The 18,192-nt window shown below is 40.5% G+C and overlaps 1 protein-coding gene across 1 annotated transcript; it reads right to left on the bottom strand.

Annotated features, from left to right (window-relative positions):
• Nucleotides 1-653: 653 nt before the first annotated feature.
• Nucleotides 654-17,908, bottom strand: LOC131105650 (uncharacterized). Its single transcript, XM_058054017.2, has 11 exons — nucleotides 17,621-17,908; nucleotides 17,208-17,370; nucleotides 17,032-17,103; nucleotides 16,879-16,955; nucleotides 16,416-16,516; nucleotides 14,788-14,904; nucleotides 13,767-13,841; nucleotides 3,519-3,654; nucleotides 1,830-1,912; nucleotides 1,646-1,742; nucleotides 654-1,541 (listed from the first exon to the last, which is right to left on the bottom strand). Exons 1-11 carry the CDS (start codon nucleotides 17,660-17,662, stop codon nucleotides 1,377-1,379), a joined length of 1,128 nt encoding a protein of 375 aa, XP_057910000.2. The 5' UTR covers nucleotides 17,663-17,908; the 3' UTR covers nucleotides 654-1,376.
• Nucleotides 17,909-18,192: the final 284 nt, after the last annotated feature.

The following is an 18,192-nucleotide window of genomic DNA, read 5'->3' as shown; positions in this document are numbered from 1 at the left end:
AACTCATGTGGTGTCCTATCATCATGACTGTTATCATTGGCATATACAGTAAAGTCTCGTTATATCGATATCGGTTATAACGAATTACTGCTTATTACGATACTATTTTCATTTCCCGGCAAATTTCTAGTCTTTTATGATATAATTAGTTCCGTTAGTACGATACCCGGTTACTACGATGCCCTTTTCATCTCCCGCCAGCCAATTTGGTCTGCTTATATCGATACAAAAGCAGCTTAAATCAATCTTTGCTTAAGGATTTCAATACCAAAAAAGAACATGGCAACGGCTGCTTCCAGTCAACTTTATTTTTCACACTTCCACCACCAGAGCGCAGCACACACACCGATTCCCGCACTTCCTGGTTCACAGGTCATGCTCAACCCGCCCCACATAGCTGGCCAAACACATGCCTGCAACAGAAGAACCAACTGACATAGCATACACACCTATTCCAGCGAAGACACAAGCGTACAAATACATGTATTTAATTGTGTTGTATTCAGATATCTTTTTATCACTTGCAATAATCACTGTTTTTCATATGTTCATGCTGGCGTTTGTGGTTTCTCTCGTGTGTATAGATTCTATACACACGAGAGAAACCACGAACGCAGTTGGTTCTTCTGGTTCTTCGAGTGCATTATTACACACGAGAGAAACCACGAACGCAGTTGGTTCTTCTGGTTCTTCGAGTGCATTATTGCCCACTTTTAATGCAGTTCGGCGCAGGATCGGATATATCGACAGTCCGGTTATATCGATATTTTTTCCGACTCCCGACAATATCGATATAACGAGACTTTACTGTATTCATATATTTTTGTTTCATTTGTCACACTTATTCATGAACTGTTTTGATGGCACCTCAGCTTAACATTTTGACTCCCGTGTCAGGTTTTAGTCTGCAGGTTCAGTTGTCATGTAACAATTAATTTTATTAGTTTTATTCTTAAATTATCAGTCTGCACAAATGATTCAGTATAGCAATTCTGTCAATCTCTCAAAAATGATGAATTTCATGTACTTTGCCCTACGGTCATAACATTTATAATCTTAAAACGCAACAGCAAGAGATAAGAGAATGAGGTTGAGTAGTGACGTGTGTGGCCTTTCCAGTGGTAAGTCATTTTTGGTATTGGCCAACCAGGTAAAAAGGCTGGAATGACAAACTCAAAGATAAGATTTTCAAATATTTTCATCAAGCTGAATACCCTCCGGTTTTCCTCAATTAAAGCTTCCAATGTTAAAAAAAATAAATAAACGGAACTAGACAATGAACCTTACCGGTCTTGCAGATGATCTCTACTGGAAACTTGAACGTTTTCTAGACTAACTTCTACCTGGGTGTATTTTATTTACGTGTTGGCCACGGGTCACTCTCTCTGCCCGGCTTGTCGCTGCTTGACGAGCTTCCTCAGGTACTGGCTGATGGCAGATGGCTTCATGTAGATCATTCGACGGTCTACTCCTTTTATGTGAACGTGATTGGCTGATGGGTAGGACTCCTCCAGAAACTTCTTTTGAAGCTTGGATACCATCTGGTGCAAGTAAAACGGGATGTATTCGAGGTTTTACACATTACTCCCAGCGTGCGATACTTCATAAAAATGCATCATGGACGTGTAAGGTAAAACACGCTCACTTGGTTGAGGTGTTCCGGGATTTGTTGGTCAAAGGAATCCCCCGTGATCACACTGACTGACGTTCTGCTGGAGAGGGGCTTATATTTTGTGATCTCCCTTCGGAAACAAAGATGAATTGTGTTTTCTTGTACATATAGGAATTTGTAAACTCACCTTCTGGTGAAGTACCAGAAGTACCATTACCTTACTTGTGCTGCACTTTCATTGAGGAAGTAATGCTCATCCACGGCGCTGCTCTGGTGGGCAGGGTTGCTTAGCAGGTATTTCTAGTGAAAGCAGAGGACCATCAAATATATCATATGGTAATGGTAATAGTAATGGTAATGGTAATGGTAATGGTAATGGTTTTATTTCATTTGAACATGCATCAGATTACAATTGCGTGCATCCCATAATCAAGTCACAGTTCCACATGTCCAAAAGGAGTAGGAAGAAGCAAAGCTTATTAAATCCTACCCCTCCATCTGGTACTTTTACAATCAGTAACTGTTACATTTGTTCACTTCCTGCTTTCCATAATACAGTTTGTTTTTTTTTGTTTTTTTTAATAATGTACCTATGTACATACACCTAATGTATCATAAGCAAAACTGAAAATGTTTTTTTTATGCAATTAAGTTGTGTAAAAATAACACTGTACCACATGAAATGTACTTCATGATATTCTATTTATCAGAAGCTAAGTCAGGAGGTCTCTTTCGACTGGTTTGTCTTCTGTTTGATGGATTTATGAAGATGTCGCAGCATTGGAGACAGCTACGATGTGTTCAATGATGCCGAACAAAGAGGGAAATCTCAAAGTATGATGAAAAAAGTATCATCCGTGAAGTATAAAGACTTTTAAATTATAAAAAACTGTGGGCTTTGTAACAAAATACCACTAAAATGCAATCAGATCAGGTAAAATAATATTAACAATAAGCCATTACGGACCGCACCATATGACCTGCATACGAGCTTGTGTTCACATCATAACCTTCACGATCTTGTCGACAAAATCTTTTCTCCGTCCTTGGAAAATAGCAAGCACAATGATGTCCTTATCTCCTTGGCAACAACTGTATGACTTGAAATAGGTCCCACATCGCGCCTGCCATCAAATCGTGGGTGGCTGGCAGCAAGGAACAAGAAGACTAAACAAACCGCGGGCACACGTCATCATCATAACGAAAAAAAAAAAAAAAACACTAATGGATGGAATGGATGATTGACTGTTAGAAATGTCACCGTAGTGAGTACTGTAAATTAGGATTGATTTAATTTAGAATAAATACCGACTCGACACCAGAACAGATCTAATGGGCTCCAATTAATGTGTTATTGTTATATAGTTATATAATAATATTATTCAATGCATACATTTAAGAACTTATGCAATCTATGTGTTTAATATGAACTGTCGCTGTCATAAGCTGACTTTGAAACATAAGAATACATCAGAGGACACCGCATTTGTGGCCAATGTTGCATCCGGGAACACGTTCAATTTCCATGTCTTTAAAAATGACATCTGGTATTACTATCGTTCCAAATGCACAATTTCTGAGAACATGGAAACAAAAGGTCTGAAATCATCCACTGCTGAAGAGGAGCTGATTATTCCTGCAACAGCACCACCCTATGGCAGACTGGGAACTATGAATTTATTGGAAATGCCTGGAAATCATATTGTTAGATGTGATGTTGGATGGAAAAAGGGAGGGACAAAGTTTAATAGTCATTGCTAAATGTGTAGCATTTGATTTCACATTCGTTCCCCAAACAGCTCTCTATCGTTTTTTCTCGAGTTCCAATAATCAATATGATGTCCCGTGGGGACCGCCTTGATGTGGTTTGTGTCTAAGTGTGTTCGAGCGTGTGCATTAGCCTGACCTGCCGCTGGATGATCTCCTCAGAGACATTTTCTTTGATAGTTGGTTCAATGGCGCCCAGGATAATCAGCAAGCGGCTCAGCCCAGAAGCTGCGGAAAACTGCTTGGCTTGAAGGGATGGCAGCAGCTTACCATGCCTGACAAAAAGAGGCAAATATTTCTATATTTACATGAATCCCACAAAAGTCTCCTCATTGTATTGCAAAACATTGTGGATGTAAGTAAGTACTTCATAAACACTAGGGTTGGGTATCGTTTACGTATTATCCGATTTTGATGCCAAATTGGTACTTTTGAAATGGTGCCTGAACAGGTAGTGAAAAAATAAGAATCTAAATTATGTCAGAAAACAATAATTTAACTTTTACATAGTATTGTGACAGGCAACTTGAATAGAATGGTAATTTAAATACTATACCATAAGTATTACATTTACCAGTATAAAATAAAGGCTACAATAAATTGTCATAATTATCACAACAAAACCAGAAACAATACAGGGAATGCACAAAAATTATATGATATGATATGATATGATATGATATGATATGATATGATATGGTATGGTATGGTATGGTATGGTATGGTATGGTATGGAATGGTATGGTATGGTATGGTATGGTATGGTATGGTATGGTATGGTATGGTATGGTATTGTATTGTATTGTATTGTATTATATTATATTATATGTTCCTAATATAATTATATATTTTTAAATTTTATTTTATTAATTTTAAATACATTTTTAATTGATTATTAAAATAAAATAAAAATTGTTAAAATGTTGTGGCTTCACCCTATCACAGTTTGTCAAAATATATTAATAATTCATCGCTGTTTCATGGTTGACTATGGTCTATTATTAGTCAATATTATGCATGTTTAAGCAAAATGTATGTACTATTTTTGTCCTAAATGTATCCTTTAATATAAAAATGTAAGGTATTCAGAAAACACATTGGGTGGATGTGAAATGTAGCATTCTAATGTCTTATTTTCCATTATTATATCTACTATATTGGGTAATAAAAGTGTCAAGGTGACTATAGGGGTGTTATTTCATGTCGAGAGGGCTCTAATAATGTTAAAAACCCATCATTAGAAGATCATAAACAAGTAAACCTACTTCACGGAAATTCACTTATCATGTCTGAAACCAGTTGACCGCGATGAATGAGGGTCCTTTCTGGTTTACCTTTGTACGTTTTGCTGTTTGGTCTTCCTATTTTTTATCCACTGTGCTTTTCCCTGTTATCCAGTTTTGCACCGTCGCCTTCTGTTAGTCTAAAGTAATCTCTTCCCTTAGTTTATTTCTGATACTTAGTTTGAATGATCAAAGTACTATTAGTAAACGCTGAACAACAATATATTGTATGGGGTCTGTATGAAATGAATAGCTTAGTCGTACAAGTGTTTTCAGTCTAAAATGCAAAACTTTCTCAGTTCAAAAAAAACATTTGACTAGGGAATGAGAAAACCTTCTTCTGGGTGATGAAAGAAGAAGAGCACTGCAATTTTGTAACTCAGGAGACCTAATCGGTCTTAGCTCACTGGTGCTCTGAATTGGCTGGTCTCAGCCGGTGGAGCCTAGTCAATAGTGCCATGCGCTCTCTGCCGCCAGCGCCGTGCCAAGCAGCACAGCCTGCCCCTAAATGCTGCCAACACACCGTAGATCATCCACCAGGCAGCGGGGGACACTGGTCCCTGTCTTATTTTTGATCTGGGCCAGACTATCCGCACTTTACATCCAAGTTTTGATCAATTCTATGTTGATTTGAAAAGTAACAGATAGTTGTAGTCACTAAATGTCAGTTGGATGCTAAAATGTTCAAAAATTATCAACAGCGGCTTCTCGGCTGACCTTCACATTCCTGCTAGTGAACAAAGAGATCTTTTTATTTGTATTTTTAATCCATAAAATAGTTAAGGTCATTGCAACTGGCTCATTTTATTGAGTAAAATCAGAGCCCACTCCACAATCACTCACTTCGATTTGAAGCATGCAACACAAGCATTAACGGTGAGATCATGGAGGAGATTAAACTCTAAGATAGCTCCTCTCCTGTGGAACCATCTCCCTGATTGAGTCCGGGTGGCAGACGCCCGCGCAAAATAAAACCCGAGCACATACATAAAACTTGCCTTTTTGATGAAGCTTATATCAGAATCAGTATCGCCTTAATTGCCATTGTATTGCATACAACAAAATTTGAGTGCAACTCCACGGTGCATTTTGTAGAAGGTAAAAATAAGAATAAGGAAAAGGATAAGAATAAAACAAGGAATAACAATATAAATTATAAAAGTGGCAGGTGCTGTTCAAAATAAGTGTAAAAATATGTACATCAATAACAATAACCTATATATAGTAACAAGATGTGGAATCGCAGTCAAAAACAATAACCTATACAGTAACAAGATGTAGAATTGCAGTAACCAAATGTGGAATTTCAGTAAACAAAAAGTAGTATTGCACTTGGATGAATGAATCTTATTGCACATAAGTCCAGTATTGTATTATTGAAGCATTATTGTACATAACAGTGAGGTGTATGTTTTAGTAGTGCAAAAATAAGTATGTTCACTTATGATTGTTCATTGCAGTGGTCAGGCTTGACACGGGCGTATGTTTGTTATCTCTTAGTTATGATGCAGAAACTTCCCTTTCCTCCTTTACATCTCTACTGTCACGATCAGGCTTCATCCCCTCGTGACAGCCTTCTTAGTTTTCGTCTTTTCCTCTGTTGCTCGTTCGCGCCCTTATTTTGAATTATTTCCTGTGTTGGTCTGGCCTGTGTTCCGTCACTTTTACTTTCGCCTCTACGCGCACCTGTTTGTAATTTGTTGATTGTATTTAGGTCAGCCGGTGCGTCTTCCTTTTGTCGGTTCGTTGTCTTGTGTTGAGTTTGCCATGCTAGTGCGCCATTCTGTTGCATAGCGAAAATGAATACATTTTTACCTGCATTTGGGTCCTAATCTCTGCATCCTGGGGTCGAACCTTAAAACTCTCAAGCCGCACCGTGACATCTACCTGCTCACACGCGTATGCTATGTACTATATGTTAGTAACCTGTCTCTCATACTTATCCCTTATATACACAGAAACATGTCAGGCACTGCTCTTTAGTAATGACAACTCCATCCATCCATCTTCTATAGAGTGGGGGTATGCTGGAGCCTATCCCAGATGTCTTCAAGCGAGAGACGGGGTACACCCTTGACTGGTGGCCAGCCAATCACAGGGCATATATAGACAAACAACCATTCACACTCACATTCATATTGCCAATTAACGTCGCCAATTAACCTAGCATGTTTTTGGAATGTGGGAGGAAACCGGAGTACCCGGAGAAAACCCACACATGCACGGGGAGAACATGCAAAGTCCACACAGAGATGGCCGAGGGTGGAATTGAACTCGGGTCTCCTCGCTGTGAGGTCTGCATGCTAACCACCCGACCGCTGTGCAGCAACATTCATTCATTTTCTACCGCTTATCCTCACAAGGGTCTCGGGGGTGCTGGAGCCTATCCCAGCTGTCTTCGGGCAAGAGGCGGGGTACACCCTGGACTGGTCGCCAGCCAATCACAGGGCACATATAGACAAACAACCATTCACACTCACATTCATACCTATGGACAATTTGGAGTCGCTAATTAACCTAGCATGTTTTTGGAATGTGGGAGGAAACCGGAGTACCCGGAGAAAACCCACGCATGCACGGGGAGAACATGCAAACTCCACACAGAGATGGCCGAGAGTGGAATTGAACTCAGGTCTCCTAGCTGTGAGGTCTTCGTGCTAACCACTCGACCACTGTGCAGCAACATTCATTCATTCATTCATTCATTTTCTACCGCTTTTTCCTCACAAGGGTCGCGGGGGTGCTGGAGCCTATCCCAGCTGTCTTCGGGCAAGAAGCGGGGTACACCCTGGACTGGTCGCCAGCCAATCACAGGGCACATATAGACAAACAACCATTCACACTCACATTCATACCTATGGACAATTTGGAGTCGCTAATTAACCTAGCATGTTTTTAGAATGTGGGAGGAAACCGGAGTACCTGGAGAAAACCCACAGATGCACGGGGAGAACACCGATATGCCCAAGCGCAGATTCGAACCCAAGTAATGGCAACTCACGGTATAATAATCAAAAAGAGTACAGACAGGAAATGAAAGAAGTGAACAATGTGGAGAAACTGTGGAGAAACTTTTTTAATCAGATTTCAGGAGAATGACATTTTGACATTTCCATCTTCCTTGCCACGCTTTTTTCCCCCCTCTAGTCATTCTGGCAGTACAATTTCGACCTGACTCTGACGGGAGTTTAAAAGTGGCTGAGCATTTTCCACCTATCGCCCTTTTCTCAACCCCTTGATTCCAAAAATAACAAGGAAGAAAAACTTCTATCAGCCCCAAGTTCAAATCTGTTCCAATCATTTTTTGGGTCTGGCATTGAAACCTTATTTCAAGGATTCTCCAGCCACCTGTCCAATCCCCCCCCCCCCCATTTTTAATTCTGCCCCGGAGTGAGGATTATGCGAAGCAAGGCATGCGTGTCAAAGGGAAATTTAGTGGGTAAAGACAGCCAAGATTGGCGGGATGAATTAAACAGATAACGTGCGGAGACGAAGTGGGGGAAAGAAACATGTAGAGCAAAACGCCTTGCAGTTGTTGGTCATTTCAGATGGGCTCCCACACCCCCCCTCCACCGCGCCCTCTCCCACCCTCCCAACAGGAGCAAGAAGGCAATATCTAAATTAATAAAGTGATGAAATGAGTTTGTGCCGTGGACTTTCTGCTGTTTGACTTTCCCATCTGGATTAGTGCAGGCTGAATGGGCGCTCTGTTACTTTTGTTACAACTGCGCAATTCACTGTCGGAATTTGGCCCTGTAGTGATAAGCTTCCCTTCCTCCTCCTCCTCCACCTCCTCCTCCTGCCTCATTACCATCTCATTGCATATGCAGGGCCTCTGTTACCTGAGAGCCTGCTCGCACACAAGACACGAACTATTACACGAGCTTCTGCCAACTATTACAATGACAAGAGAACATTTAAACATAGCCTATTACATGGGGATCAGCTAACTATTATGCATGCAGAATATTGAAGTGATTATTGCAAAGTATTCTGCAAAGAGAAGGTAGGCATTCACTCAAGGACACTTTAACACGTGGACACAAAACCTACACTTAATAGATGATGAGCGCTATACATTCAGTTAGTGGAAATTATATCATGTAATTGTATCCAACAATGGCCGTTGGAGCAAAATTGAAAGAAGTGTTGTATTCATTACTAGAAATACCTTTGGAAAATATACTATATGCCTTTAATTAGGGTGTGTTTAAGGAAATAATTGGAAGTGTTTATTGTTTTCATTATACATAGCATTACTAACATCTTCATTTAAATGGTGTCAAAGGTAAAGATACATTCATACTAGAAATAACAAAGCAACAATACAGTATATTGTTAACCACTTGGGCGTAATACCTTATATGAGCACAAGGTGTCCTTCTTGCACCACAACCAACAACAGACTAAACCCCAGCCTCTGCATCAATATATAGATTTTTAATACAAGTCCAGCTTCACTGGAAATACCAACTGTAGTTGTTGCACTTTTAATTGGCTCTACTGACTCATCTGTTTGTGTCTGGGTGGGGTGAAGGTCCAAAAACGGGGCTGGGAATCAGTTGAGTCAGTTGGTGACTCGACGGGGAGCCATTAAGGCATGCAGGCATAATGAACAACATACATAAGGTTCAGATACGATCATTTGAAAAAGCTGGGACACCCTATGGTGCCCCGTGTATACTCCTGAGGGGTGGCGGGATTTTTTACTTTAAAACTTTTGTGTGTTCATTATCACTTTACCAATGTGGTATATTGAAACTTTCATTGAATAGGGGCCAATCCTGAATTGGTATGGGGCAGGATTTGGGAGAAACCCTGGACAGGATGGTAGTCAATCGTTGGGCAGTGTGGAAACTATTAATACCAGTGTGAGGTTTATTTTAAGCTTCACTATACGGGTACCTGTATCAAACTGCTCACAGTTGCTAGTCTTTCACCATCCCTCATCGCTGACCATCCATCCATTCGTCCATTTCTGCAATATTACTGCCAATCTCGCACAATGATCCCTGGAGGGTTTTGGAACAGCGCTGTGCTCCAGTAACTTATTGATTTCAGTGTACAAGTGCAGGCTATAACAGGAGAACTGTATATGTATGTCATCAGTAGGTACTACTGTTTACAAACAATGGCAAGAATGGAAAAAAATCCTTCCGAGACCACAAAATGATGTACATTAACAATTAGAGGGTTAAATCATAAGCAGTAACCAGTCGCCGCCTCGTGCCCAAAGACAGCTGGGATAGGCTCCAGCATACCCGTGACCCTAGTGAGGATAAGCGGCATCGAAAATAGATGGATGGGTGAATCATTAACAATGCAAAAAAAAGTTATGTTGGTAAACATTACCTTCGCTGATGTTGAGGTACATTTGGTTCATGTCAACTGCTAATCACAAAAGAGTAGCACCTAGCTGCAGCCAAGTAGGATGACTGACAGGATCACCAGACCACGCTAAGGTGGCAACCAGAAGTGTGGTACTGTGGTACATCGATATACGTACTATATGCGTCCTGAACCGTGACCCCTATATCGATACAGCTACACGTATTGTTGCACCCCTAATGAGAGCAAATGTGTAAGGGTATTGCATTTGTAAAGTTTCCTGATTGTGCAACCCTGAGGCAATCAGGAACACGCACACACACACACACACACACACACACACCAACCCACACACACGTCAGGTATTGACACATCCATAAAAGATGATGAGGCAAATGCACAGCAATTGCAAGCAGTTGTAGAAGCTGAAAAAGAACTTCCTCCCAAACTAATGGTCTCAGCATCCAACTGAAATGGTTCAAATGATCATAAAAAGATACAAATAAGGGGAAAAAAAAACTATACAGAGGAAAGGGAACCCAGGTGATGTTCACTCATCACAATAATGGTGCATTAAAACAGAAGAATTGTCCAATCAGCATTCATTAATTTGTAAGGCCCATTTCATCAGAGGGTGCATTCCCCATAATCTCTACTTTACGAGCAAATATATTCCCCATGAGGTAAATTAGGTTTTTTTTGGTTCACACATGCATTTAGCGAAGAGGAAACACACGCTGGAGTGCTAAATTAATTCTCCCAGAACCAAAATTACAGAATTGTCACTGTATTTTCTTGAACTGAAATTTACAGTCTCATCAAAAAATGTCCGGTCTTGAGAGGCCAGACCGTATAATTACTCACGCTGAACACTTCTCTACCCTAGAGATTTAATGCCCAAAGCTCTACATTATTAGCGGATAAAAGTTTGTTTATGAAATAAAGGCTTTAAAAGGCACATATCACTCGACCTTCTCTCTGTGGTGCAGCTCCCCTGTGTTGGTTGAGCTAATGTACAAAAAAAAAAAAAAACAACAAACGCAGCAACAGAGTTCCCACACAAGGGAGCATTTCACAATAAAATAACCACCATTAAAGCATATGCAACATGTGAACATATAATGTATATAGCATTATATCCCGACGTACATAAGCGAGGCTGATGTAACATGATGCCCACGTACACTAGGCATGTTTGTTGTCAGCTAATGACAGCAATGGCAAGGTTTAGCTACTAATATTTGCTATCATTGAATGTATAACACATAAGTACATAATCAGTTCACACGTATGAAACAGCCATAAATGGTAATTATTTAATTGGGGACGAACAAAAAAATTTTATGCAGTTTAATTTGCAATTGTGGCTGCACGGTGCACGAGTGGTTAGCCTCATAGCTAGGAGACCCAGGTTCAATTCCACCCTCGGCCATGTCTGTGTGGGTTTTCTCCGGGTACTCCGGTTTCCTCCCACATTTACAAAAACATGCTAGGTTAATTGGCGACTCCAAATTGTCCATAGGTATGAATGTGAGTGTGAATGGTTGTTTGTCTATATGTGCCCTGTGATTGGCTGGCCACCAGTCCAGGGTGTACTCCGCTTCTTGCCCGAAGACAGCTGGGATAGGCTCCAGCAGACTCCGCGACCCTCGTGAGGAAAAGCGGTAAAAAATGAATTAATGAATGAATTTGCAATTGTGGCTGCACGGCGGTAGAGTGGTTAGCGTGCAGGCCTCATATAGCTAAGAGAAGCGGGTTCAATTCCACCCTCGGCCATGTCTGTGTGGGTTTTCTCTGGGTACTCCGGTTTCCTCCCACATTCCAAAAACATGCTAGGTTAATTGGCGACTCCAAATTGTCCATAGGTATGAATGTGAGTGTGAATGGTTGTTTGTCTATATGTGCCCTGTGATTGGCTGGCGACCAGTCCAGGGTGTACCCTGCCTCTTGCCTGAAAACAGCTGGGATAGGCTCCAACACGTCCACGACCCTTGTGAGGATAAGTGGTAGAAACTGAATGAATGAACGAACAAAAAATTTGATGCAGTTTAATTTGCAATTGTGGCTGCACGGCGGAAGAGTGGTTATAGCGCAGGCCTCATAGCTAGGAGACCAGGGTTCAATTCCACCCTCAGCCATCTTTGTGTGGGTTTTCTACGAGGACTCCGGTTTCCTCCACCATTCCAAAAAAATGCTAGGTTAATTGGCGACTCCAAACTGTCCACAGGTATGAATGTGAGTGTGAATGGTTGTTTGTCTACATGTGCCCTGTGATTGGCTGGCCACCAGTCCAGGGTGTACCCCGCCTCTCGCCTGAAAATAGCTGGGATAGGCTCCAGCATGCCCGCGACCCTCATGAGTATAAGCGGTAGAAAATGAATGAATGAATTGTGAAAATTGTAGACATCTTTAGTACAATGTGTTGTTTTAAACTACTACTCCACACTCAACATATGGTGCTCTTATATTTTGTGATTTCAAAAAATGTAATTTGAAGCAAGTTACATATATCCCCCTTTAAGAAGGCACATGCGGTGCCTGTGCTGGAAAAAAATAACACGCCACAGCAGTGAATGATCAACCCACTCTCTGAATGCAATTTGTCCAGACACACTCTGAGGCTTGCACTAATCTTTGAAGCTAGACCCACTGCTTTATTTCTCATCAGGAAGCATTATCTACGTCCGCAAGGAAATGAGACACATGCTGAGAAAATCCAAAATAAGAACGATGACCCCTAATAAGTTTGCACCGCCAAACATACGCGTATGCACACCCACGTGTAGAAGCGCCGCACAAATATCATTCCTGGGAGATGGTGACGATTCATTTTGTCGGACGTAACAGAACTAATTTTGGGAGTGAGCCTCTGTTAATGAGCACAGCTTTGATGTGTAAATCCTCAAGTTTTCCAGAGCTGATTGGAAAACTAACCAGAATCCTTCTCAGGTGGCAGGGATGCTAACTTCTCCATCATGACAAAAAGCGAATAAAGCCAACTGAAGCTATGGTGAAAGAAAAGCTGGCAGATAGCAATTGAACTGCAATGTAGTGATGCAAACATCTGTACTGCATTTTTGTTAAATCATCTTACTGCCTCCACCCTTCCTTTTTCTATTTTTACTCCACCATGCAAATGGACAGCAATGATGGAATGTTTTTATAGAGAGAAAATATAAGTCTTTGCTTCATTTCCTTCCTCCATTGCCTCTGTGCACAGTAATTGGATTGTGGTGGAACCGTCATGTACTATTCATGTAGACTAATGCATATTAATCAAAAGATAATTGGACACATACAGCTTATAAATGGTGCTGCTCCACTTCTAGTCACGTGTAAATAAGCCATTTGCAGGGATATTTATTTAGCAGACTTGGGTCATGCACATAAAATCTCGACACGAGTAATCAGGAACATAGCCGCTGATGACGTAAGTCATTGTGAGTCATGGCTGGGATTTGGTTATATTATATGAACCAAACATTTCCTGTCTTGTCTATGAAAATGCGGATTCTCCCAAAATAATTACAGAATATACTAGAATACATTAAAGCATTGTTATGACACTGATACAGTCAGTTTTAACCACTCTGTTTGATTCATCATTCATCGACTTAATGATACCCACTCAGCATAGATAATCAACTACGCTCACCAAAAAGCCCAAAAGAGAAAATTAGGGACCTGACACCTGAAATCTGTTTGGTCACAATCATCCATGGAGTTTCTGCTTGTTCTCCAACATACATCCCATATTGCATACATTAAAAACTCACCAATACACCTTCCACTGCTCCTCTTCAAAAAGGTCCTCCGGTATGGGATCAATCAACACCAGGTCTGTCACTTGCCTGCCAAAGAGAGGACACAAAATTGCACTTTAGATGTTAAAACAGGCTTTCAGGTGATGTCAGATTCCTTGACTACCCTGGTTCACATAACCCTCGGAGGGTGTCATGATCACGAGCAACAAACGCATCACCCAATCTGTCTTTCTCAGTGGAATCGCCTGCCCCCGTCCCTATAGACTGATGACCACACGTACACCGGATCCCTAGGTAATATTTCCATTTGGAAAGGTGTCATCTCACCACTACTTAATTTTCTCCCTTTGGCAGCAACACGGTCCCTGAGTAAACACTAAATCTTTCATCACTTTTAGCCACTTCTTGTCACATTCATCACTCTATTGTCTCCTACATGGTTGAGTAATGAGTTAGTTTTAGATGGTGGAGTAAACATTTTTACACCAATGTGGGAAACACTGAAGTACATCTCAGAGTGAATTGTGGCTAAAGTGTCAATATTTTGTTTAGCCTATCATGCTATTCATGCTATGCTTGAATGTCGGCAAAATGCTTAGTTGTGTTGTCAGTTATTTACAACAATTGCTGTGTTTTGACTAATTTTTGGTGGAAAGTAAATCTACACTGATTACTCTAAAGTACAGTCATCCCTCGTTTATCATGATTAATTGCTTCCAGATCAGACAATAACTTACTATCAGCATAAATGGAATATCAAAAACGTAATGCAATGGCTACTGTAACATTACTGACACCTAGTGACTAGTGCAATACTCCATATCAGTGTGCTTTCAGTGTATTTTATGAATGTTATATTTGTATTTTAGTTCATTTTGTTGGTTTTTTTCTTGAAAATGCTTAATTTATTCCAAAAATAATAACACATAATAATAATAAATAACTAAAATCAGCTTCAAGATGCATTTTTTTCTAATAATAGACAAAAAAAGTATTTGTGTGTATAAATATATTATTCACTTTTGAAACTTACAAGTTATGGATGTGACTGTAGAACCTGCAATTGAGTGCGCCAATTTCGGAGCCAACCAGGATGAAGGGCATGGCAATCCCAGCGGCCACCAACAGACGGTGCAGATCGTCTACCATCCTTGAAGACAACACAACTCATATGTCTTTGGTTGCAAAAAATAAAACCAGGTCACGTGCAAACTGGGCCAAGAGGTTGATTTATTCATCTCTGCTGGGCCAAACATATGGACATGAAAGATGATATCATTACACTGATTCATTTCTAATCTTCTTATGAATTATGAGCAATTATAACGATGTAACTTGCAACTAAAATACCATAATTCTAACATAACATCACTGGCTTTTTCGTGTTTTCTCAGCGGTTTTACCAAAGTAAAATACCATCAAAAGGAGCATCACTATTACATGAGATGTGGCTGCTCATTTCTGATCGCCCTCTGCTGCCTTACGTACACTTTGCTCATCCATCAAACTCAACGTGTCCCATTTGAAAAGGAGCCATTTCACAAGACTCACAGGGTTAAGGTTAGGCAGTCATCAAAGCCATGGAGAAATTGAATCCTGGGAAATTGATTGCTTGCATCTAAAACGGCAGCCGTATGTTTACTGGGCCAAATGCCAAGGTAATCTAGACTGCTGACCGTTGTTTGGTGCTCATCCTTTAGGCAGATTTAAAGCACATCAAATGAGTTCCGCTGTCAAAGACAGCACGATTTAGTGCATAGTTGCAAACAGTATTAGATGGGCCCGGGCAGAACATCAGTATCTCTAGCTACACTGTTATATAAACATTCAAACTGAACCGTCACTGATTCACAAGTCAATTACACCGAATAAATGAATTTACAGATATTCTACTAAACCTATTCAAGTAATACTTCATTATTTTTCATTATCAGTGATGTATGAGGAATTCGACAAACCAGCAGCCTGACTTATTTATGTATCGGACAAAATGATACTGACTCGCTAAAATGCTGATGTTGATTACACTATAGACTGCACTACTTGTGGGAATTATTTCAACTTATTCAGTGCTCAATTAAAAAAGAAGGAATTTGCCAGGGTGAGTGCAACTTGGAAAGAAAACTGTTTTTGCAAAATTCTATGCACCTTCACTTAACAGCGCCAAGATAATGTATGTATACGTATGACACGTACTCCGAATCTGCTAACAAGGGAGTCCAATTTAAAGTTGAGGTGCACTCAAAACTTGTTTTGCAATGTGCAATAAAAAAAATGTGTAAAAGGATAAATTGCACAATGTGAAGTTCATGAAAAATAGTGGCAAATACAAGATTGCATGCAAAAATCATTTGTGTCAATCATTAATCATCATTTGTAGATATATTAAATTAACATTTTATTCATGTGGAGTAATTTGACTATATAACTGTAGCCTAGCTTCTTGCTTTTGCAGCTGGCGTCTAACAAGAAGGCGTTCAAAGTACTTCCAAGATTAATTCACATGCGCCACGGCAGAAGACACAAACGGTAGCTATTGTTATTGGATTTACAAAGTCCCTGTACTTGGTCAATATTATCTGTGTCACATAAATTGTGTGTGTATTGTGCAAACAGCACCCCCATAATGACTTCCACTGCAAATCCTTTCAAAATACTCACCGCCCAGTTGTGGATATCCCCCAAACCTTCTCAGTTCCCGTAGTTTCATTCTGCATCAGACGTTTACTGAACCCCAGTCCAATTCGGTCATACGTACAAACCTGTACAGAGTACCAGGATGGCATATGAAAAACTCCCAACTGAAGACATGAAACTCTACAAAGCAAGCATGTGACCTAAATCACATAACATTTCAGACAAACAACATGGGGCAGGCTGTCGGCCCCGACTTTCCGCTGTGCAGAGAGACGATGTGGCAGAAGCACACCAAAGACTGTCGATGTGCCCTGACACAAAAAGGAAAAAAGAGTCTTGGAAATAGTGGCTACTTCTACCCATTGTCACTATTGATTTATTCAGAATTATTACACTGTTATAGGCTCCAGCGTACCCGTGACCCGAGTGAGGATAACCGACATAGAATAGATGGACCATTTTCTTTTTTTAAATGTAATTTCCTCACCTTCGTTAATGTGGCGACACTCTCTTGGACATGAAACCAAATGTCTGATGACATCCCGGTTGGGGCATCCAGGATAACTAAAGACATAAAAGATGAGTTAGCCAGTAAATAAAAAGGCAGCCACTTAAGAGAACAACAAATCATGGTAGTTACCAACTGGTTGTCCCCGTCCTTTACACAACAGATGCATCCTTTGACCCAAGCCAACGTCTACAATCTGACCATCTAGTTGATATCGGAAAAGCCAAAATATGAAGCTGGTACAGAAGCAATCTCAAGAGATTGTGATACATTTGATGTGAGGAGGAACTTAGACTTGAACTGATGACCTTTTGGAAGCAGCATCTGTCCTTCTCGTTGCAGAGATGCATAGTTAAGGAAGGGAGGGATGATGATGATGAGAAGCAAACACTTCCCAACGTTCATGAGGACGGAGCTGTGAGAGAGGCCGCTTTTAACCTCTGCTTTGCTTTGTTGTTTTTCATCTTGTTCCTGTTTTTAGAGAGGGGGGGGTTCAGTGTTAAATTGCAGGTTAAACCAACTCGAGAACAAAAAGTTAGATCTACAGTCAAACGCTGTTTTTCGTATGATTCGGTTTTCGTTAATTCACCAAAATGTTGCCTCGGTTTTCCTACAGTGTGCAGTTTAACTTAATAAGTTAAATTAGAACCAGCAAGAAAATTTACTGACGTCGTGTAAGCGTTATTAATGGTAAGTAACTAACAATTCTGAATTACATTACCTTTCTAGACGCAGAAGCTTGAGTTTTAGCTTCTTTCTTCATTTTTAACCAAGTCGTTTTATAGCTCGTAGTAATGTATAAAATAAATTGAATAGCTTTATATACACAGTGTCACTACAACAAGCGTGGGCTCGGTCCCCACTCTGCGACCATGTGGACGTCTGTCCGTCTCTGTGTGTCCTGTGATTGACTGGAGAACAGTCCGGCTTTCAGATGGGATAGATTCCCAGGGACCCTGAAGGGGATGAGCGGTAGAAAATGGATGGACGGATGAATGGACTGTTGTGACAGTAACTTCCTGGTTGAGTTACGGAAGCCGACGAAAGACAAACTTGTCACGTGAACGCGTTTCCAAATAGTTTAACACCGTCTTTGACAGCAAACGATGCACAATTAAAAGTAATTTTTATGGTTTGGAATTGTCCTTCGATTGACTGTAACGTTAACTTAGATGTATTTTTCGCTCTGTCCTTTTACCGCGACTCAGAACAACGAGGTAAATATGTTGGTGTTTTGGCCTTTGGGGGTCGCTATTTTCCACAAACTCATAAGGAACTCAAGTCTTTGTCGCC

Source organism: Doryrhamphus excisus, linkage group LG5 (assembly GCF_037039965.1).
Source record: "Doryrhamphus excisus strain RoL-2023G ecotype Guam linkage group LG5, RoL_Dexc_Guam_v1.1, whole genome shotgun sequence".
In the NCBI taxonomy this organism is placed as follows: domain Eukaryota; kingdom Metazoa; phylum Chordata; class Actinopteri; order Syngnathiformes; family Syngnathidae; genus Doryrhamphus; species Doryrhamphus excisus.
This window is presented reverse-complemented; position numbering and strand designations above follow the sequence as displayed.

What these genes read in the sequence shown, in the direction of transcription:
- LOC131105650 (XM_058054017.2), bottom strand. Translation starts at nt 17,662, where the DNA reads ATGAAGAAAGAAGCTAAAACTCAAGCTTCTGCGTCTAGAAAG. An exon ending in TACAGTCACATCCATAACTT is followed by an intron (nt 13,842 to 14,787) that starts GTAAGTTTCAAA and finishes TCTCTTTGGCAG; the next exon opens with GCAAGTGACAGACCTGGTGT. An exon ending in AGGAGATCATCCAGCGGCAG is followed by an intron (nt 1,913 to 3,518) that starts GTCAGGCTAATG and finishes TGCTTTCACTAG; the next exon opens with AAATACCTGCTAAGCAACCC.